At 38.0% G+C, this 23,799-nt stretch overlaps 1 protein-coding gene across 1 annotated transcript in view; it reads right to left on the minus strand.

Moving 5' to 3' along the window:
• Positions 1–269: 269 nt before the first annotated feature.
• LOC135477962 (retinol dehydrogenase 12-like) overlaps positions 270–23,799 on the minus strand; it is a 38,434-nt gene continuing 14,904 nt past the window's right edge. Inside the window, exons 2-8 of the mRNA XM_064758199.1 lie at positions 23,077–23,162; positions 22,100–22,307; positions 16,637–16,671; positions 7,003–7,197; positions 6,069–6,219; positions 1,219–1,345; positions 270–777 (exon numbers count right to left, since the gene is read on the minus strand). Of these exons, the coding sequence (XP_064614269.1) occupies positions 669–777; positions 1,219–1,345; positions 6,069–6,219; positions 7,003–7,197; positions 16,637–16,671; positions 22,100–22,307; positions 23,077–23,162 (911 nt within the window). The 3' untranslated portion in view covers positions 270–668. The remainder of the gene's footprint in view (positions 778–1,218; positions 1,346–6,068; positions 6,220–7,002; positions 7,198–16,636; positions 16,672–22,099; positions 22,308–23,076; positions 23,163–23,799) is intronic.

The raw sequence follows: 23,799 nt of genomic DNA on the forward strand, positions 1-23,799 counted from the left end.
TTCAACATCACCTTTTCACCATATATGTAAGGCGTCATTGAGAGCGCAACGCGACGAGAACGCCTTTGTATTACCACTGTGTACACATACTTGTTAGTGTCAGTTTCACTATCTCAGAGCTGTGAGTCTTTCAATGAATTTCTGCCACACGTTGATGTCCCACTAGCTAGACTTGCAATTCTAAGGGTTTTTCTGAACTGTGGACATCTGATTACTCTTCCAACCCTCCACCCCCCCCCCCCCCACCCCCACCACACACACACACACCCCGGAAAATTGATTTGATTGAAGAACAAATCTCGTCGGAAAGAAAGTACACTTGCTGTTTCGTTCAAAAACGACGTCACATCATAAATATTTATAACACGGAATCATCAACATTGACTGAGCATTATTGTATGTTCGCTGTGCTGTCTTTGGTTTGAAAACTGTACTGCAGAGATGCAGTAGCGCGTGAGCATGTTCTATCACTATGGTTACGAGTCGCTCAAGAAGTGTCCACGAGAATTTCCACCACTTTGCATTTGTTGCCAAAATATTCTTACATTCTCGTGTGTCTCACAAACCACTTGTCACAAACCGCTTGTCACAAAGAACTTGTCATAAACCACTTGTCCTAAGCCGCTTGTCACAAACCACTTGGTCCCTTCAAAACCTCTTTACGTGTTTCACCTCTCTGACGTCACTTCCTTAAGTCCCATTATGGCGTCATCAGTAAGGTAATCCTTCAAACAGTCAAGCGTGTATTTCCACAATTGCTCTTGGTATTCTGTATTTCTGGAACAGAGAGATAAACGAAACTAATTGCTTGAATGAAGATTTATTGATTTATAAGGGATGTAAATTAATTGATTGTTTGAATCATGGATTAACCGATTGGACCCCAGGTGAAACAAAATGATGGATCACGTGACCAAACCCAAAGCTTGTATCCAATGTGCTTAGCTTACCTTTAAAGAGTGGAACCAAGCCTTAGCCTGCCTTTAAACAGTATAATCTATGCACATGTATTAAGCTTGCTTTGAGGGAGTGTAATCAATGTGTTTATATTGCTTTGAGAAAGTGTAATCAATGAGATTGTATTGCTTTAAAACAGTGTAATCAATGTGTTTAGCTTGCATTTAGAGAGTCTAATGCACGTATTTGTCTTGCTTTGAGAAAGTGTAATGAACGTGTTTGTCTTGCCTCGAGAGCGTATCATCATTGTGTTTAGCTTACCTGGATTCCCGAGACGATGTGGCGGGTTTGGCGTCTACAAAATAAACACCTGTAGTACCTCTTAGTTCCGGGTTTACTGCACAGGTCAGTGAGGTTGCTGAACCTTGGTACAGATTCCGGACTACACCTATGTGCAAGTAAAAAAAGAGAATTTTCCGAAATTTAATTGATTTCAGAGAACATGCAGAGTTACGGGGTTTTTAATTCAGGTACTAGTGCATAACAGCAGTAAGATAGGCCTACAGGAAATGTACCACATCCGCATAGTGCTGTATACAGTTACCGGGCAGTGCAACTTGAAGATGTTTTAAACAACCAAGCAATGTGCGGGAAGTTTTTCTGTCCAGAACTATTTAAATAGCGTGCGGTAACGAAGTCCTGCTAGGTAATTAACGTCTTTGATGTGAGGAAGTCGGCCTACAATAAAACTTTTTAAACAAATGACATCTCACCATACAATCTTTCAAAAGACAGACTGTGCTTTTAATCTTCAGTATGTATGTTATGACAACCTTATGGAACGTAAGTACGGTGTTTAAAGTAATAACAAATGAAAATTTATCAACATGAATACCATAAAAGATTACAGCTAGAAGAGTGGAATTTATCATTATGAATGACATAATAGATTACAGCTAGAAGAGTGGAATTTATCAGTATAAATAACATAAAAGATCACAGCTAGAAGAGTGAAATTTATCAGCATGAATAACATAATAGATTACAGCTAGAAGAGTGAAATTTATCAGCATCAATAACATAATAGATTACACCCAGAAGAGTGGAATTTACAGTGTGAATAACATAAAAGATTACAGCTAGGAGAGTGGAATTTATCAGCATGAATAACATAAAAGATTACAGCTAGAGGGGTGGAATTTATCAGTATGAATAACATAAAAGATTACAGCTAGGAGAGTGGAATTTATCAGTATGAATACCATAAAAGATTACAGCTAGAGGAGTGGAATTTATCAGTATGAATACCATAAAAGATTACAGCTAGAAGAGTGGAATTTATCAGTATGAATACCATAAAAGATTACAGCTAGAGGAGTGGAATTTATCAGTATGAATACCATAAAAGATTACAGCTAGAAGAGTGGAATTTATCAGTATGAATACCATAAAAGATTACAGCTAGGAGAGTGGAATTTATCAGTATGAATACCATAAAAGATTACAGCTAGAAGAGTGGAATTTATCAGTATGAATACCATAAAAGATTACAGCTAGAAGACTGGAATTTATCAGTATGAATACCATAAAAGATTACAGCTAGGAGAGTGGAATTTATCAGTATGAATACCATAAAAGATTACAGCTAGAAGAGTGGAATTTATCAGTATGAATACAATAAAAGATTACAGCTAGAAGACTGGAATTTATCAGTATGAATACCATAAAAGATTACAGCAAGAAGAGTGGAATTTATCATTATGAATACCATAAAAGATTACAGCTAGAAGAGTGGAATTTATCATTATGAATACCATAAAAGATTACAGCTAGGAGAGTGGAATTTATCAGTATGAATACCATAAAAGATTACAGCTTGGAGAGTGGAATTTATCAGTATGAATACCATAAAAGATTACAGCTAGAGGAGTGGAATTTATCAGTATGAATACCATAAAAGATTACAGCTAGGAGAGTGAAATTTATCAGTATGAATACCATAAAAGATTACAGCTAGGCGAGTGGAATTTATCAGTATGAATACCATAAAAGATTACAGCTAGAAGAGTGGAATTTATCAGTATGAATACCATAAAAGATTACAGCTAAAAGAGTGGAATTTATCAGTATGAATACCATAAAAGATTACAGCTAGGAGAGTGGAATTTATCAGTATGAATACCATAAAAGATTACAGCTAGAAGAGTGGAATTTATCAGTATGAATAACATAATAGATCACAGCTAGGAGAGTGAAATTTATCACCATCAATAACATAATAGATTACACCCAGAAGAGTGGAATTTACAGTGTGAATAACATAAAAGATTACGGCCAGACAAGTGGAATTTATCAGTATGAATACCATAAAAGATTACAGCTAGAAGAGTGGAATTTATCAGTATGAATACCATAAAAGATTACAGCTAGAAGACTGGAATTTATCAGTATGAATACCATAAAAGATTACAGCTAGAAGAGTGGAATTTATCAGTATGAATAACATAATAGATTACACCCAGAAGAGTGGAATTTACAGTGTGAATAACATAAAAGATTACGGCCAGACAAGTGGAATTTATCAGTATGAATAACATAAAAGATTACAGCTAGAAGAGTGGAATTTATCAGTATGAATACCATAAAAGATTACAGCTAGGAGAGTGGAATTTATCAGTATGAATACCATAAAAGATTACAGCTAGGAGAGTGGAATTTATCAGTATGAATACCATAAAAGATTACAGCTAGGAGAGTGGAATTTATCAGTATGAATACCATAAAAGATTACAGCTAGGAGAGTGGAATTTATCAGTATGAATACCATAAAAGATTACAGCTAGGAGAGTGGAATTTATCAGTATGAATACCATAAAAGATTACAGCTCGAAGAGTGGAATTTATCAGTATGAATACCATAAAAGATTACAGCTAGGAGAGTGGAATTTATCAGTATGAATACCATAAAAGATTACAGCTAGGAGAGTGGAATTTATCAGTATGAATACCATAAAAGATTACAGCTAGAAGAGTGGAATTTATCAGTATGAATACCATAAAAGATTACAGCTAGGAGAGTGGAATTTATCAGTATGAATACCATAAAAGATTACAGCTAGGAGAGTGGAATTTATCAGTATGAATACCATAAAAGATTACAGCTAGGAGAGTGGAATTTATCAGTATGAATACCATAAAAGATTACAGCTAGGCGAGTGGAATTTATCAGTATGAATACCATAAAAGATTACACCTAGAGGAGTGGAATTTATCAGTATGAATAACATAACAAATTACAGCTAGGAGAGTGGAATTTATCATTATGAATACAATAAAAGATTACAGCTAGGAGAGTGGAATTTATCAGTATGAATAACATAAAAGATTACAGCTAGGAGAGTGGAATTTATCATTATGAATACCATAAAAGATTACAGCTAGGAGAGTGGAATTTATCAGTATGAATACCATAAAAGATTACAGCTAGAGGAGTGGAATTTATCAGTATGAATAACATAACAAATTACAGCTAGGAGAGTGGAATTTATCATTATGAATACCATAAAAGATTACAGCTAGGAGAGTGGAATTTATCAGTATGAATAACATAAAAGATTACAGCTAGGAGAGTGGAATTTATCATTATGAATACCATAAAAGATTACAGCTAGGCGAGTGGAATTTATCAGTATGAATACCATAAAAGATTACAGCTAGAGGAGTGGAATTTATCAGTATGAATAACATAACAAATTACAGCTAGGAGAGTGGAATTTATCATTATGAATACCATAAAAGATTACAGCTAGGAGAGTGGAATTTATCAGTATTAATAACATAAAAGATTACAGCTAGGAGAGTGGAATTTATCAGTATGAATAACATAAAAGATTACAGCTAGGAGAGTGGAATTTATCAGTATGAATACCATAAAAGATTACAGCTAGGAGAGTGGGATTTATCAGTATGAATACCATAAAAGATTACAGCTAGAAGAGTGGGATTTATCAGTATGAATAACATAAAAGATTACAGCTAGAAGAGTGGAATTATCAGTATGAATAACATAATAGATCACAGCTAGAGGAGTGGAATTTATCAGTATGAATACCATAAAAGATTACAGCTAGAAGAGTGGAATTTATCAGTATGAACAACACAAAAGATTACAGCTAGAAGAGTGGAATTTACCAGCATGAATAACATAAAAGATCACAGCTAGGAGAGTGGGATTTATCAGTATGAATAACATAAAAGATTACAGCCAGAAGAGTGGAATTTATCAGTATGAACAACACAAAAGATTACAGCCAGAAGAGTGGAATTTATCAGTATGAACAACACAAAAGATTACAGCCAGAAGAGTGGAATTTATCAGTATGAATACCATAAAAGATTACAGCTCGAAGAGTGGGATTTATCAGTATGAATAACATAAAAGATTACAGCTAGTAGACTGGAATTTATCAGTTTGAATAACATAAAAGATAACAGCTTGAAGAGTGGAATTTAACAGTATGAATAACATAAAAGATTACAGCCAGAAGAGTGGAATTTATCAGTATGAACAACACAAAAGATTACAGCAAGAAGAGTGGAATTTATCAGTATGAACAACACAAAAGATTACAGCCAGAAGAGTGGAATTTATCAGTATGAATACCATAAAAGATTACAGCTCGAAGAGTGGGATTTATCAGTATGAATAACATAAAAGATTACAGCTAGAAGACTGGAATTTATCAGTTTGAATAACATAAAAGATAACAGCTTGAAGAGTGGAATTTAACAGTATGAATAACATAAAAGATTACAGCTAGAAGAGTGAAATCAGCCCGGCCACCACAATGTGATACTTCGCAAATACTTCTATGGTCATGTAACATTCCAATAAAAAATTCTCTGATTATAGAAAATTTACGGCAAATAAATGATTAAAAGACCCCTTTCTCCCTATTCCTCAACCATTTAATTATTCCTGAAAAAACGATGTAGGCCCGGCTATAAACTGCATGCACAGCTATTTAAGCTTCGTATCACTTTATTTCCATATACTGATCAAAGTATTCCAACAAATATCTGTTATATCTAATTTAATATACTAATGTATTGTTTGACAGGGGGCAAACCAGTCTCTGATCAATATGGGAGCATGGCAAAAGTTTTCTTACCAAATAATCTGCCAACTGTGTAAATGTGCTTGTAATAAAATCGATCTTGGAAATTTCTGGAAAGCTCTGAGTCAACGATGCCCGGATGTAGTGCCGTCACTGTGATGTTACTGCCTTGCAGACGACGAACCATGGAATACATCTGCATAATCTGCAAAAGGAAAACAAATTCCGTTTTTTATTGTTTATAAATGTAGAAATGTGGTTATAAATGTAGAAATGTGGTTATAAATGTAGAAATGTGGTTATAAATGTAGAAATGTGGTTATAAATGTAGAAATGTGGTTATAAATGTAGATTTTATGCCATTGATAAGCCTTGGAACCGCGTCACGAATATGAGAATGTCTCATTATTAGGGAAATTGACAACTTTTATTTGACATGTTTGAAGCAGCCGCAAACGTCCGACGTTCATTCACCTTATCTTATAACATTGTCACAAAATTCAAGCCAAAGGAATTTAATCGGAGTATCCTTGTAAACTGCTTTTCACGCGTCTAACAATTTTCACTTGTTCGTGACATCGCCAAGTCCGTTCTGATACTCACCAATCAGGTCGATGCTTACCAAGCCAAACTCAGAACAGGAAAGAATTTATATTGTGGTTGGTACATCGTCTTATGGTAAAGAATCAACCATAAACTTTCTAGAGCAAAATATTTTATTTCTAGCTGTGTTTGAATTTTATGCACAAATCTTGAGTTTGTACCTTGCCAAAGGTTGGTGCTTTACTCCACACATTTCTACCTCTCCCACAATAATGCTGGCTGCTGTCCTATAAGAGAAAAATTCTTGAGTACGGCGTAAAACACCAATCAAATAAATAAATACCGGTAAATATACTAATTCGACACATTAATTACCCTTTGTATGCATTTCATTTCTTGAGGTTATCCTTTCATACTTCAACACTAGATGCTTCAGTGAACTCACCTGGTACATCTTGGAGTTGCCGTAGTACTTCATTCTGTTGAAATTGCTCACCTCCTTGCCTTGTATCGTGCTCATGCAAAAGCTTGCGAACTTGTGAGCAATGCTAGAGACGAGGATAATCCGACAGTCGTCACCTGACCTCTTCATGACCGGTAACAGGTGAGCCATGATGAGAAACTGACTCAGATAGTTCACCTGTGCAGAAGACATAACACAAAAGTGGGTTATGAACTGACTTATATAGTTCACCAGTGGCGAAGACAATAAGCAAACGTGTTATGAACTGACTAAGGTAGTTCAACTGCGGCGAAAACATAAAGCAAAGGTGAGTCATGAATTGACTTAGGTACTTCACCTGCGGGGAAGACATAAAATAAACGTATATCATGAACTGACTGAGGTAGTTCACCTGCGGGGAGGACATAAACTACACGTAAGTCATGTACTGTCTTGGGAAATTCACCTGCGCGGAGGTGTCGTGAATTGAATCAGGTAGGTCACTTGCTGGGGACGAGATAAAACAAACATGAGAAACAAATATTAGTCATAGGTAGTTCACCTGCGGAGAAGACTTAAAGTAAAAGAAAGCTAAAATATGAACTAAGGTCCACCATACAGACAACTTAACACTATGCACAAGTATACTTTGTTTTAATCTTTTATAGTTTTCTTTGTGCAGAGAGTTAAAACCGTTTAACCCTCTGAATCTAAAGTGACTTTGTGGACCATACTATCAGAGTTTATGACCTCACCGAAGGTTTTTCCCATGAGTAAAAGATTACTGAAATAATGTTCTCAAAAATTCTTTCCTTCTGATGAACATCGGGGAAAAAAGGTGATGTGACGTCAGAGTTCCTAAATACAGTCAGTACAGCCCATAAAGTAAGCCATAAAGGTCAAAATTTTGAATGCCTTTCAACTCTCTTTAAAAAGTCGACCACACTGGTGGTCATACTCGTGCATACCTGCCGCCGGTGAGCCGCAAGAGTTGTTGCTCATTGGCAAAAACTCCAACTCCATTATTATAATAATAATAATGATAAAGCCAACACTGAGGCGATCGTGGAGGAGGAATTATTATAATAATAATAATGCTAAAGCCAACACTGAGGCGGTCGTGGAGGAGGAATTATTATAATAATAATAATGCTAAAACCAACACTGAGGCGGTCGTGGAGGAGGAATTATTATAATAATAATAATGCTAAAACCAACACTGAGGCGGTCCGTGGAGGAGGAATTATTATAATAATAATAATGCTAAAACCAACACTGAGGCGGTCGTGGAGGAGGAATTATTATAATAATAATAATGCTAAAACCACACTGAGGCGGTCGTGGAGGAGGAATTATTATAAATAATAATAATGCTAAAACCAACATTGAGGCGGTCGTGGAGGAGGAATTATTATAATAACGATAATGCTAAAGCCAACATTGAGGCGGTCGTGGAGAAGGAATTATTATAATAATGCTAAAGCCAACACTGAGGCGGTCGTGGAGGAGAAATTATTATTATAATATTAATAATGCTAAAGCCAACATTGAGGCGGTCGTGGAGGAGGAATTATTATAATAATAATAATGCTAAAACCAACATTGAGGCGGTCGTGGAGGAGGAATTATTATAATAACGATAATGCTAAAGCCAACATTGAGGCGGTCGTGGAGAAGGAATTATTATAATAATGCTAAAGCCAACACTGAGGCGGTCGTGGAGGAGAAATTATTATTATAATATTAATAATGCTAAAGCCAACATTGAGGCGGTCGTGGAGGAGGAATTATTATAATAATAATAATGCTAAAGACAGCATTGAGGCGGTCGTGGAGGAGGAATTATTATAATAATGCTAAAGCCAACATAGAGGCGGCCGTGGAGGAGGAATTATTATAATAATAATAATGCTAAAGCCAACACTGAGGTGATCGTGGAGGAGGAATTATTATTATAATAATAATGCTAAAGCCAGCATTGAGGCGGTCGTGGAGGAGGAATTATAATAATAATAATAATGCTAAAACCAACATTGAGGCGGTCGTGGAGGAGGAAATATTATAATAATGCTAAAGCCAACATTGAGGCGGTCGTGGAGGAGGAATTATTATAATAATAATAATGCTAAAGCCAACACTGAGGCGGTCGTGAGAAGGAATTATTATTATAATAATAATAATGCTAAAGCCAACACTGAGGCGGTCGTGGAGGAGGAATTATTATAATAATAATAATAATAATAATAATGCTGAAGCCAACAGAGAGGCGGTCGTGGAGGAGGAATATTATTATAATATTAATAATGCTAAAGCCAACATTGAGGCGGTCGTGGAGGAGGAATTATTATAATAATAATAATGCTAAAGACAGCATTGAGGCGGTCGTGGAGGAGGAATTATTATAATAATGCTAAAGCCAACATAGAGGCGGCCGTGGAGGAGGAAATTATTATAATAATAATAATGCTAAAGCCAACACTGAGGTGATCGTGGAGGAGGAATTATTATTATATAATAATGCTAAAGCCAGCATTGAGGCGGTCGTGGAGGAGGAATTATAATAATAATAATAATGCTAAAACCAACATTGAGGCGGTCGTGGAGGAGGAAATATTATAATAATGCTAAAGCCAACATTGAGGCGGTCGTGGAGGAGGAATTATTATAATAATAATAATGCTAAAGCCAACACTGAGGCGGTCGTTGAGAAGGAATTATTATTATAATAATAATAATGCTAAAGCCAACACTGAGGCGGTCGTGGAGGAGGAATTATTATAATAATAATAATAATAATAATAATGCTGAAGCCAACAGAGAGGCGGTCGTGGAGGAGGAATTATTATAATAATAATAATGTTAAAGCCAGCATTGAGGCGGTCGTGGAGGAGGAATTATTATAATAATAATAATGCTAAAGTCAGCATTGAGGCGGTCGTGGAGGAGGAATTATAATAATAATAATAATGCTAAAGCCAACAGAGAGGCGGTCGTGGAGGAGGAATTATTATAATAATAATAATGCTAAAGCCAACACTGAGGCGGTCGTGGAGGAGGAATTATAATAATAATAATAATGCTAAAGCCAGCATTGAGGCGGTCGTGGAGGAGGAATTATAATAATAATAATAATGCTGAAGCCAACAGAGAGGCGGTCGTGGAGGAGGAATTATTATAATAATAATAATGCTAAAGCCAGCATTGAGGCAGTCGTGGAGGAGGAATTATTATAATAATAATAATGCTAAAGCCAACATTGAGGCGGTCGTGGAGGAGGAATTATAATAATAATAATAATGCTAAAGCCAACAGAGAGGCGGTCGTGGAGGAGGAATTATAATAATAATAATGCTAAAGCTGCATTGAGGCGGTCGTGGAGGAGGAATTATTTAATAATAATAATGCTAAAGCCAACATTGAGGCGGTCGTGGAGGGGGAATTATTATAATAATAATAATGCTAAAGCCAACACTGAGGCGGGTCGTGGAGGAGGAATTATTATAATAATAATAATGCTAAAGCCAACATTGAGGCGGTCGTGGAGGAGGAAATATTATAATAATGCTAAAGCCAACATTGAGGCGGTCGGAGGAGGAATTATTATAATAATAATAATGCTAAAGCCAACACTGAGGCGGTCGTTGAGAAGGAATTATTATTATAATAATAATAATGCTAAAGCCAACATTGAGGCGGTCGTGGAGGAGTAAAGGCTTTATAATAATAATAATGCTAAAACCAACACTGAGGCGGTCGTGGAGGAGTAAAGGCTTTATAATAACAGGTTAACACTTCCTAAAGAACTGTCAAACTTAACACATTAAACATTAATTAGAAAATCCGTGATTTAACAATATCTTGTGTTCAAATTAACAGTTTCAGATTTTGTTTTCTGCATAATGTTTAAAAGCTTATTATCTAATTTATGCTAACAGCTACAAACAATAACAGCGCGACGAAACACTAAGATTTTTTTGTAAAATTCATATGTTACAGCATTTCAATATGTTTCTATTATTTTACCACTTACAAAATATTGCCATGTTAACATCTGCATTTTAGAGTTTAGTAGATTCTTACAAATATTTATTTATGTGACATGTTTTACACCATATTCAAGAATATTTCACTTATACGATGGAGGCCAGCATTATGTTGGGAGGAAACCGGGCAGAGCGGGGGGGGGGGGGGGGGGAACCCACAACCATACACAGGTTACTGAAAGACCGTCCCACGCACGGCCGGAGACGAAGCCGGCATGAGCTGGACTTGAATTAACAGCGACTGCACTATTGGGAGGCTCCTGGGTCATTGTGCCTCGCTAGCATGCTAAGCACTTCGGCTACGGAGGCGTCACACACGAAGAAGACGCATCGTGACCGTATATGCATGCTTGCATGACCTATTCTCTTTTCGACCTCGACAAAGGTATATTCTGAGGAAAGTTTCGAGGGATCAGAAATCCAGCTCACTGACAAAAATTACGGGCGCCTTGGGTTTAAATTAGAATGATATATTTATCCATTACGAAATACAGTACTACCGCCATGTGTTCGTAATCAGTAAACGGCATGGGGTGTGTTCAGTTAAGCTCCCCCCGCACACGCTATCCCGGGTCAAAACAAACAACAATCGCTTGATCAAAATTCTTTTTGAAATTCTGTCAGTGTTTGGTTTCCGCCTGCGCAATATCAAATTCCAGCTGGATGGGGTTTCTACTAGCGCCCTCCTACGGCTGAGTATATTGGAGGGTGAAATGCTTCAAAGCAGGCTAATTGCCTTAAAAATGGGATATGTCAATTTTAATGGAAAACAACCTTCCCTGATTAGGAATACACTAATGCGGGTTAAAGTGAATGTAGATTGTCTCAATGTGGGCTGTCTTGTGCAATTCCAATTAATCTATGGGCCATCTGAGCTAATCATATTGCGGCACAGCAAATGTTCTACGTTCAATCTATGCAATATTCACCCGATGACCGGGGCCGCCCAAGATGAGAGGGGGCAAATCGCTGGTTCGCTGCGACTAATATAACTTGCGCCTATGACGTCGCAAGTTCGAATCCAGCTATCGTATTATGGGTATGCCTGAGAATTTATTATTTATTTGATTGGTGTTTTATGTCGTACTCAAGAATATTTCACTTATACGACGGCGGCCAGCATTATGGTGGGAGGAAACCGGGCACAGCCCGGAAGAAACCGCAACCATCCGCAGGTTGCTGGTAGACCTTCGCACGTACGGCCGGAGAGGAAGCCAGCATGAGCTGGACTTGAACTCACAGCGACCGCATTGGTGAGAGACACTGGGTCATTACGCTGTGCTAGCGCGCTAACCAACTGAGCCACGGAGGCCCCGGTATGCCTGAGAAAATGGCCATTTTAACTGTAAATGATATAAATTAGATAGTCAGTATACATCTTTAGCTATAGTAACGAATTTTATTTAGGGTATAGTATTGACTTTTAAATTTGATAAATGAAAGAGACACTATAAAATCATAACTTTTCCAACCCTCAAATCACATTCATATTTAGACCACACTTTGGTAGATTTAAAAAAAATAATAAAGAAATACTTAAAAAGGCCGCGCATAGTTATAATTTTAGCGAAGTTCTTTGGACTACATACGAAATCAAAATCATGAAGCCGCATGTAAAATTGCCTGTGAAATGACCCATTATACGAGAATCAACGTTTTTCCACAACTGGGGTCAGTTCTAGTTCAATTAAATTAAACGTTGAGGGTCTATTTCAACAATTTCTGATATTTACCTGCCTCAACGTGTTTTGAATTCAAAAACTCGGCAGGTCCATTCAGCTTAGGACTTTCGCATCGAAGTTGCCGTTGAATCCACTCCAAAACTGCGGCACACACCGATTTCTAGTGAGGACTAAGAAGATATGGTCCTTTTCGATAATTCCTGCAAGTTTCAATCAATTTCAGACGAGTGACATGCAGAAAATCTGATAAAGTGGTGATTTTTCTCTCTTCAAAATCGCGGCGTGCATGCACGACGCATTGGGTTCATACAAAATCCGGATTTTAGCTGAGGCCACGGGCAGAAAACGTGGATAACGAAGCAGTTGCGCACATGATAGCCGGAAGCCTTAACTGGAACCTTCAGAAGCGTGTGCCGCAGTTCTGCGTGGACTTGACGACCAAAATCGTCCCACAAATTGCCTTGCGGAATAGGAATGCTGTGTTTTTTTAATTCCATGATTAAACTTTGAGGCAGGTAAGTATCAGAAACTGCTGAAAATAGACGTCAACTTTTAATTCAATTGAACTGGGGTCAGTTCAAGCGGCCTTCTAATTTTGCTACGAAATTTTGAATTAATTTTCCCAGAAGAAGTACTATATATGTATTTATATATTTATAAAGTCCATATAGAAACGGACAACAGCCTTTCCTGTGAGTATATTTAAATGCATAGTTTGGCAAAGTTCTATCTCGTCAACATAGGGTACCTACTACATACACCTACAAATATACAGCATCTGAAGTTGGCAGTTATCTTTCCCATTTCGTCAAAATACGCCCATCGTAAATGGCAATCATAAATTATGTCAAATTAAGAACGCTGGGCCATGTGTGTAGATGCTGAAGATCCCCGTACGACTCACAAGCGTGTTTGGGTTTTAATATAGCCTTCGTCTCAGTGTGCCCGGGGGATATATTTGTACAGGCTCAGCGTGTTACAGGGTTGAATTGACGTTGAACCGACCCTGGTGGTCTTGAACTTGACACGCTACATGTGATAGCAATGCCATTATCGCTGACGAAGAACCAGACCCACACGTGTCGTCATTGGTAACGAAATAGTGTGTTATATGGCACTTGAAGGAACACTCTTGTAAATCAACATCGCGTTGGAAATGGAAGGGGTGAAGTTTGTTGCGAAAGAAGAAAGGCATTATCCATCATATTTCACCAGATAATTCGCTCCCCTGACACTTGATTCCTTTGAAGTTTTATACCAGACTTATACTTAGGCATATACAATCTACTGAAAGAGAAAGCCCTTGAAGCATTGGTTATAATATTGCTCAAAGCTAACACACGAGTACTCGCAGCCATGATATGGCTACATGATGCTACCAATATGGCGTTTAGCCCTAAGCATTCATTCATTCGAATAGCTCGAATTATATTAAAGAAAAAAGATAAGAACATTGAATTGCATCTAAAATGCCTAGACTTTTGTCAACCAATTCGTAAACCAATCGTCAAACATAACGGACGCTCCTTACTCGCAAGACAAATTTCCAAAACAGTCTTTAGCGGAAATCACCAAGAATAAAGAAAGTAGATATCTTTAGGACGAGATTCATGTAACGCGACGCAGTGCAAACTTGTACTCCTTTAACCCAGCGCGAGGAGACACATGTAGGCGTGATGTGGCAGAAATTTCGTTCAGAGCTATGCTAATCTAGGCGATAAGACAAACATTTGTATACCAGACGTCAACCAAAATGAACGTTCTACGTCAATAACGTTCAACACAAACCACCAAAGAACTAAGAAAGTCTACAAAGTACCACATTAAGACGGAGTCATACAAACAGAAGCAGTTAACAGTTTTCAGTAATATCAGAATTTCGCAAAGGGTTCAAGGTGAATGAATGAAATCAGTATTCGAATCGTGTACCATGCAAGTATATAAGTTGTCGATAATCAAAATATGTATGTCAGTTGTGGGTTGGTTGCAACTGTGCATATATCCAACGTTGCCATCTAATTCAGTCTGGAGAATATACGACTCACAGCCCTCTTGCTACAGGGAATTAGACACAGATATGAAGCAGTGTCGTACGCAAGGAAAACCAAAACAGACTTCCCAGCGGGTTAAATGGGTCACACTGATTTAGCACTGTCAGTCTGCATAGAGAAACACAAGTTAGTCTGTATATCGTTACATGAGTTGTTTGGAAAGATAAGAGGCTTGTTCAGTATTCCGTTAATAGAATACTAGTAACACAGACTGAGCCTTTATCGCAGAAACTGTCAGATAAGTGTAAAAGATCAGTAGGTTATTTAAAGCAAAACACTGCAAGGCTTGTTTTTTTTATATGAAAAAGTTACATTGTCTTAAACACTAGTCTCTTCCAAACGTTGCAATTAAGAATACCATGTGATATCTCTTGCTAAAGAACAGTACATGCCAAGATTATACAAATCCGATTCGTCGTTATATACACGTACTCGTTAAAGTGCTCATATATAACATTAATATAACAATCTTAGTAAAGATGTTTTTTTTATAAAGTCTGGGTATGCGATATTAAAGTAAAACATAACATAACGAGATTACGTTTGGCAGACGTTCGGTATAGTGATAGTTATTTTTAGGATGAAATTAAATTGTAGGCCTATGCGTATAATAGTGACGAACGAAAGAAACCATCCATTTTTAAATTGATCACGTTTTCCTGAAAAAGGCTTTTATCATGTTTGGGAGGCTTTGGAAATGATTTAAGTTATATATAAAACAGTCCTAGCCAATGTTAGATTTACTCTCGTTTAATTATATGTCACTTTCGTATTCTTTCGCTCGTGAGTAAATGTATATATACATACGGACACTTGTCACACTCTTATTCATACATGATAATTGCAAGCTTCTTGTGATAAGTTCCCTTCAACGATGTATTTTAATTTTTCAAGTTCTTTAACTTTTAAGTACACAATAATTTAAACCAGGTTAAATATAAAAAGTATCATTTTTCTTTTTTGGTAGTGATAATGTTATTCTCATGTATATTGTAAATGACGTCATTTGTAAACAGTACAGGAATTTTTTGTGAAGAAATAAGTAGACCATCAACGTTTCTGTACGTATTCTGTATTAAACTGTTTATATTATACACATATATGTTAAAAATACAATTCCCACCATTCTTTTGGTTATACATTCATGAACACTTGTACATCCACGAAAGGACGCCCGCACGCATGCGCCATCCTCAGACGTTGATTGCTGCGATCACCGTGCGGTTAATAGTTTCGTATATATGTGCATATAGACATAGAACACGTGCATAAGCACAAATGCACTTGAGTAGCTCCTACGACCCGCCTAAGCCCTGGAAAGCGTTGGCGAACAACTTAGAAGAGCGAAAAAAAAGAAGGGATAGTGGATTGCTTCCTCAGCGGCTGTCTGAATTTTTGTTTAGTTTCTCAGGGTGTAAATTACGAACTCGATTAAGATGGGAAGGATTCTTTTCAATTTGTCTGGGAAAAAAGATACCCATAACATGCAATTTAGTGTTACTGAATGCCTTCATTATGAAATGATCATCCATGATAACCCACTGAGTCATTGCACATGTACACAAAGGGGCCTGCGTGAGTGATGGGGTTAGCACGCCTGCACAGCGCAACGACGCAGAAGCCTTATACCAATGTGGTCGCTGTGAGTTCAAGTCCAGCTAATGCTGGCTTCCTCTCCGGCCGTACGTGGGAAAGTCTACCAGCAAACTTGCGGATGCTCGTGGGTTTCCCCCGGGCTCTGCCTGGTTTCCTCCCATCATAACGCTGGCCGCCACAGTATAAGTGAAATATTCTTGAGTACGACGTAAACCGACAATCAAAGAAAATAAATAAATACACGTGTACATGCAATTTGACATACCTGGAACATGGATTCGTAACCGTCTTCGGTATAACCTGTAAGAACAAAGGATACCATAGAACTAATCTCATTTATTCATTCATTCATTGGAAATGCGATTCAGTCAAATATCTATTTTCCTTTCCCATACCCCTATTCATTGATTCGTTGAAATATTCTTCCATCCATATTTTCATAAAATTATTCATTCGTTTATTAAAACATTCATTTACATATTCATTCATTCGTTGAAACAAATATTCGATGATCCATTTAAACATTCGTTCATATATTTATTCATTCGAACATGTCATTCATATTTTCCTGTTATGCATTGATTTACTTATCATAAACATACTAAATGAACAGTGTGTCGATTTGTCCGAACAAGACATGAATTGCAGCCGGCTGCTCCCTTAAATCACGAGCTTTATCATGCTCCTGGAGATGTGTGATTGCTTCGTCCCATCTGTGATCTGCTAAATTCCTCCGACCATAAAGCCGACCACCGGCATACAACTGAAAGAGGCTATACTAACCAAGTGAGTCAAAACTATGGCCAGATGAGTTTCATGAATCAGGTGATCTGGTCATATGTTTTTTGAGTTGAATTAGCTCAATTACATAACTCAGACTTTTTTGTCAGTTGACTTAAGCTTTCTTCTCAGGGTGTCGACTACTGAGCCTCACATGTCCAACGAAATGAAAACTACTTCAGCATTACCTGGCGTGAGCGATCGTCCACAAATAAACCACAAATAATCTCAAATACTTTACACACGATCTCTGTCATTGAATTTGGTAACATTTGGCCCGTACCCACCCCCAGCTTCGTTAATTGTCACTATCTTTACAGCAAAGACCTCTGCATGCGTTTATCAAAATGAATATAACAAAGGAACCACATTTAACCACTCTAAAAACTGGTTCGCATTTATCTAGAGAACAATAGCCCATTTTACAGGAAGTACACATCACGTTTGGACATGAAAAGTCGGTCAGTGTTATAAAATAATTCGCCAAAAGCGTGAGGAATGCGATACATTTCGTGCGCGAGAACACCAGAAGTACGAAGAAATGAACGAGCTCGTGTCGGGTTAGTTATTTCGTTCCGCATAATAATGAAGCTAAATATGAGGTCCATCGTGAATGTACATCGCATAAAAGTAGCTGGGGAAAGGTGGAGATATTTAGGCCATACAGATGACCTGCACTAGCGGCCATCTTGCATCTCTAACAGTTCAATCCCTTGTCCGCTGGACAAAGATATAGACACCCTCCCTGCCGGATAGATCATGTACATGTAATACATGGTCTCAAATGCAAATTATCGATTACATAAAGAACTTAAGTCACTTTTAAAAGTGAACATAAAGTCAGCAACTAAAGGTGAACCTTTTAACACAATAGTATTCCAGAAATTTTCTAAAAAATTTTCTAAAAAATATTTAAAAAATTATACACTGCTTATCAAGAAAATATTAAGGAAACAATCGTCAGCACCCAGCCACTCATTTGACGACGCCATTTTGCCATATTATAGCTATCTAGAGTGACGTCACAAAACCTAGGATCTCTCCCGTACCATCGGTATTAAACAATGTGACAATGAGAAAATACAACCAAACACGCCTGATACCCCGCACAAGAGTATCAGCTCTGTTTCGTGTTCAAAGAGCCGTTGTTTCTTTTGCTTTGTCGCTCGGTCTGGGCGATGTTCGTGGACACAGGCGTCGAGTTTTAGCGGTCCCGCTACGTTCTCGACCTGCATAGGTGTAAACATTTCGTCTGGCTGGCTGCACCGACTTCAGGCAATCCACCGAACATAGCAGGACCTTCTGAATTATAACAGACTCTTTCATTCGGGTTCTGGAGAGATATTTGCGTAATAAATCTGACTTTGCTAAGGAAAAATAATATAAAGTCACAATATTTTTCTTTAAGCAATGACTCTCCCGAGGCGGTTTTCTTGCCAGTTCTCCCTGACAGGTTACTGCAGTATTCTGCCCAACATGTACGCATTGTGACAAGGACAGCCGTTCTCTGTTCCCTGCTCACAAATGTGTGGTTCAAAATGCATCAGCTTAATACTTAAACAAAGCGCAAAATCCATTTTATTGCATCGATATCTGTCTATCCACTATAAGAAACCACACTGACAATCGAGAGGGTATAGTTTTTTTAGCGAGTTCATAACGTCTTCTACAACATGGCTACTCAACTACACTGTTTATTAGCGCCATGTCCCCATTGCTGAACTTCATCTTCTCGGCTTTCAAACTTTACAGAATTTTTTTACATATTTTTCTGTGATAAGTGTGTCATTCTATATCATTTCTCTATGGAAATATAGTGGTAGACTTCATGTTCACTTGAATGTGTTAAGTGGTTAGTTGATATACGAGCAGGAAAACAAAACCTCAGCTAGATTTGTGAAGCGAAAGAGCATATATTTTGGCGCACAATATTGATTGGTTGACTGATTCATTCATTGACTGATCGACTGATTGACTGATTGGTTGGTTGATTCATTAAACATTAAACGAAGGTGGCAAGAAAATGACTGAGAAAGAACAAATTTCCGTTTTGTACTCCTGTGATGAGCTGATGTATGTATGTCGAGGTATCCTATGGTAGGGTGGAGTCACTTGCGGTATCGCTATATTGTTAGTATCAAGTACTCTGTATAGACTCTAGAGACTTGTATTTAATAAAAAATAACTTGAAACACGTATTGTTCACTGATGGAGTCAGTTGCTGTATTGCTATATAACCGAATGATGTGTCTCCATTACGCCACGTATCTGTTGGGTTCTCGCTCGACGAACCTGCAAATGGGTTCACTCAAAAGACAACTTGCCCTTCTCCATGAGGTCACATGTTCGAATCCAGCTTCAACTGAATTAGCTGTGATTTTGTCAATGCGGGTGTATCAGATGCCAGAGCAGGTGCGGTGAGCTCGGCTTTTTCTAAAACGTTTAAGTAAAACTAACCGCCGTAAGGGCAATTTTCTTGAGAATGGCGTACAAAATCGACCGAAAGTAAATCAAATATACTAAAAGACTTACAGTATACAGAGAATAACAAGAGAAGCGAGGACAGTGAGAGGCCAATGATCACGCCTAACTGGTGAAATACTGACTCTTGTAAATTTACCTCATGCTGGGTTTTATTTTAACTTATTTATTTGTTTACTTATGTGATTGGTGCTTTACGCCGTGCTCAAGAGTATTTCAAGACGGAGGCCAGTATTATGGTTGGAGGAAACCAAACAGAGCCCGGGGAAAACCCATGACCATCCGCAGGTTGCTGGAAGGTCTTCTCTCGTATGGCCAGAGAGGAAACAAGTATGAGCTGAACTTGAACTCACAGTGACCGCATTGGTGAGAGGTTTCTGGGTTTGATTTTAACTGTCCAAGTAAATACTTAAACACTAGTAAATCACACGCCCTGATCGTAGCACCTGATCTTAAGCAGAACTTGGTAAGCAATGCAGTACAGTGAGGATACTTGCAATTTATTAGGCGTTACTGATACTGTAAAATTACTCAAAATGCTGTGTTGTCATCACCTTTAATAAACAAAAATAACATGAAACATGCTACGAAGATCCCTTGATGACGCTCACGTGGCCCTCTAACGAAATTTCTTTGAAGGCTACTTGACTTCCACCAGTATAGTGTGCGTATCTGTGTGCGACACGCAGGAAAATTAGCTTGCCAAATTTCGGTGGTTTTCCCCGATACGCTTTGGTATTCAACACCAATAAAACTGACCCGCAATCGCATAAGTGAAAAATTCTTAACTTTAGCGTTATACAACAACTACATAAATAAATATAATTATGAGTGAGTGAGTGCTTGGGGTTTAACGTCGTACTTAACATTTTTTCAGTCATGTGACGACAAAGGAGTCCTTAGAGTGCATGTAATGTGCTTACTTGTTGCAGGACGGATTTCCACTGCTCTTTTATCTAGTGCTGCTTCACTGAGAAGACTTATTGAAGGTAAGTAAGCCGCTCCATCCAAGTTATCATACAGATACGGATCAGCCAATCATTGCACTATCCCCTTAATGCCGAACTCCAAGGTGTGTCTCAACCTAGGATTGACCCTAAATCTACCGCTCCCAAATTGGATGCTCCGGTAATATAATTATGAAGATTTTTCATTTTAATACATATTTTGTAATATACACTTTGTCATACATTGAATTATAGTCACTATGTTAAATGTTTGCTTAACTTTTTGTAGAATTATTGTTGACAGTATTGGGATTGTCGACGTATAACCTCTTTCTCAAGTTAACCACTGCTACTTTACGTACGTCAAAGTCCAGCTGGCGCAGCCTTCCACTCCAGCCTGCATCTTGTTTTTCCGACACTTACACAATTACAGCCTAATCTAATAACCACACTGAAAAACAGCTGCCCATGGCATCCGATTATAAAAACGTTTAACAGAAATATTTACTACGCTCCACATGTTTTTTGTCGTGCATATACGTGTAGATCAGACGATGAACTGATTATGCTTAGCTGCACGTCGTAATATGCACGGGGTACGGATGTTTAGACTATGAAGCTATCACTGGTTCAACCGAAAAAGAAGATTTAGCTGATATGAAATGCTGAATTTACTTAAATTAGTCGATTAGGCTGACGTATGACATCTGTATGAGCTTTAGCGGGTCTGTATATGGAAGCCAATCAGTATGGCATCGAGCAGCACATTTCATGTTAGGGGAAAAAAAGAGGCGAAGGTGCATGACGTATGTCATTTGAAGTATTTCGAAAAGTCGTTAATTAAAGCAGATATTTATATGTTGCCGTGGAAACGTAAATTAATGCGTCGAGTAAATAAGGCCATGTTTCACGTATGATTGCAATATGAATAATGCCCACGCAGCGTATGACATGTTTATGAGTATGTATTTTACAGCCGCTGTCAAGATTGGTTCGCCCACATGTAGATAATGGCGGTCAGTCTGTAAGGTGATGAAGTGATGAGACACAAACCAGAAAATACCAAACACCTCACTGTGAAGAAGTGAAACTTATCCACAAAATCAGTGTCGTCCACCTTTTCCTGTCAATGTCGCAATTCACCCTCTTATGTTGCAACACTCGAAATCAAGGCTCGAATAGAAAGAAGGTAAACGCGAGTTATTAAAAAAAAAAACAGAAAGGAAGATCATCCGCCAAGAAAAAGTAGTCCTCCATAAATCGCCCAGTTGGAGAAGCTGAAATTGTCGGGTGATCAACAATGAATCAGAAGCTAATTTCAGAGGCAAAGGGTTGCGCGGGTGCGTATAATTGTGGTCAGATGCACACTTCCACATGCATACATCCTCCGTCGAAAGAAACTAGTCCCTCTCATTTAGAGAAACTGAAGCTGGCATGTAGCCAACACTTCATTAAAAATACTTCAGATCCAGACCCCAGATTTCGATGGATATCATGCATGAAGACATGCGCAAACTTACTTCTCGGAGCGAATCCAATTCCCGCGTTGCAGATTAGCACGTGTAGCGGATTTCCAGAAGCGATGAAGTTCTCGATGAAAGCCATTGTGGATTTTAAAGATGCTAAATCCACAATCATGTACTGAACATTCAGTTTTTCTCTTGTAATGTCGCTGAGTTTGCCGTCTTTCCTGGCACCTTGGAACTCCTGCTGCATCTTTTCCACGGCCTGTCAAAAAATAAATGTGAATCAGTGCTATCATAGCCATTTATGAAGTAGGCCGTGTTCTAGTTGTTAGACTCGCTTGCCTTTAAATCCCCGGGACACAAGAGGTGTGGGTTCAAATCTGAGCTTGGACTTTAGAATTTTTAGATTCCTCTGCCATCACTGCCTGTGGGGCCTTGGTAACAATAAGGTGTCTAACATCCCCTGAGGACCACTTGTCTTCCACAAAAATGGTGTGCACAACTGTACATCACTTAAGGGAAAATTCGCCATTAGCTTGCCAAAGGTGGGTGGTTTACGTCGGGCCTTCCGGTTTCACGACCGTTCATAAAACTGACGCTAAGCCACAATCACATAAATGCATCACGGGCTAAACAGGCGATATGTGACGTGTGACATATATATACAGGAAAATACAAAATGATGAAAAAATGAAAAAGTTTTGCCAGAAAGGCTGAAATTTGATTTTCTTACAACTGTAACATATCTAGTGAATTTTAATTCACGCAGTTGCATATGAATTGATTTGTTGACAACTTACAGACTGAGTGATTTGGCTATAGCTCAGAAGATGTTGCACCAGTTGGCTAACTCAGTAGCTATTAGATGACTGAATTAGGTGATTAAGTGAATGTCATTCGGAGCGTATATCCCACCACATATACACTGATTAAAAACTAGAAAACATACAACTGCTATGGGAAGAAACTTATGTCAGCTTAAATTTTGAAACACAACTTCATGAGTTACAAGTAATAAAATGTTCGCTCACCGCTTTGGCCTTGACCTCATTTCGACACGCGATAATCACGTGACCTCCCATCGTGGCTATTTGTTTTGCAGTTTCATAACCAATTCCTGAAGAATTGAAAATAAAAAAAAACAAGTACAGCACACTGACTTGTGAAAGCACTGCCTTTTTGATTATCAGTTCTCAAGAAAGCCATGTTTCGTTAAGCTTTGAAAACATCTCATGCTAGCAACATATTCATTAAAGTCGTCTTTTACATGTTCTCATGGCATGGACACCGCCCCCCCCCCCCCCCCCACCCCCAACCCTCGTCATGTTTATAGCGCTGCCTCACCGAAACACGATGTCCTGGCGCGTTGAATATGATTCACATGGCTTTCAAGATTACTTCGGTTTTATTACGACGGTATCCTTTTGTAGAGAGCCGACCACAATGGAACGCCTTTTCCCGAGTAGTGGCCACTCGGGTCCAAGCTGGATTAACCATTGTTCTCTTACAATGCATGAGAAATGCTATACCAGTTATTTACCAGTTTTCCACCAAAACTCCATCGCAAAGGCAGAGGTGAACAATAAACTTCATGGCTACATCAAACCCGAATCATTTAAAGTAAAAGAAACCTAATATATGAAAGTCAGGTTCAACATGCAGACAACTGAAAACTATGCATAAAAATACTTTTATTCATTGCGTATTAATGCTTTCATTTCATTTTTTTTAGATTTTTTGTGAGATTTTTTAGA

This window comes from Liolophura sinensis, chromosome 11, assembly GCF_032854445.1.
Source record: "Liolophura sinensis isolate JHLJ2023 chromosome 11, CUHK_Ljap_v2, whole genome shotgun sequence".
Lineage (NCBI taxonomy): Eukaryota > Metazoa > Mollusca > Polyplacophora > Chitonida > Chitonidae > Liolophura > Liolophura sinensis.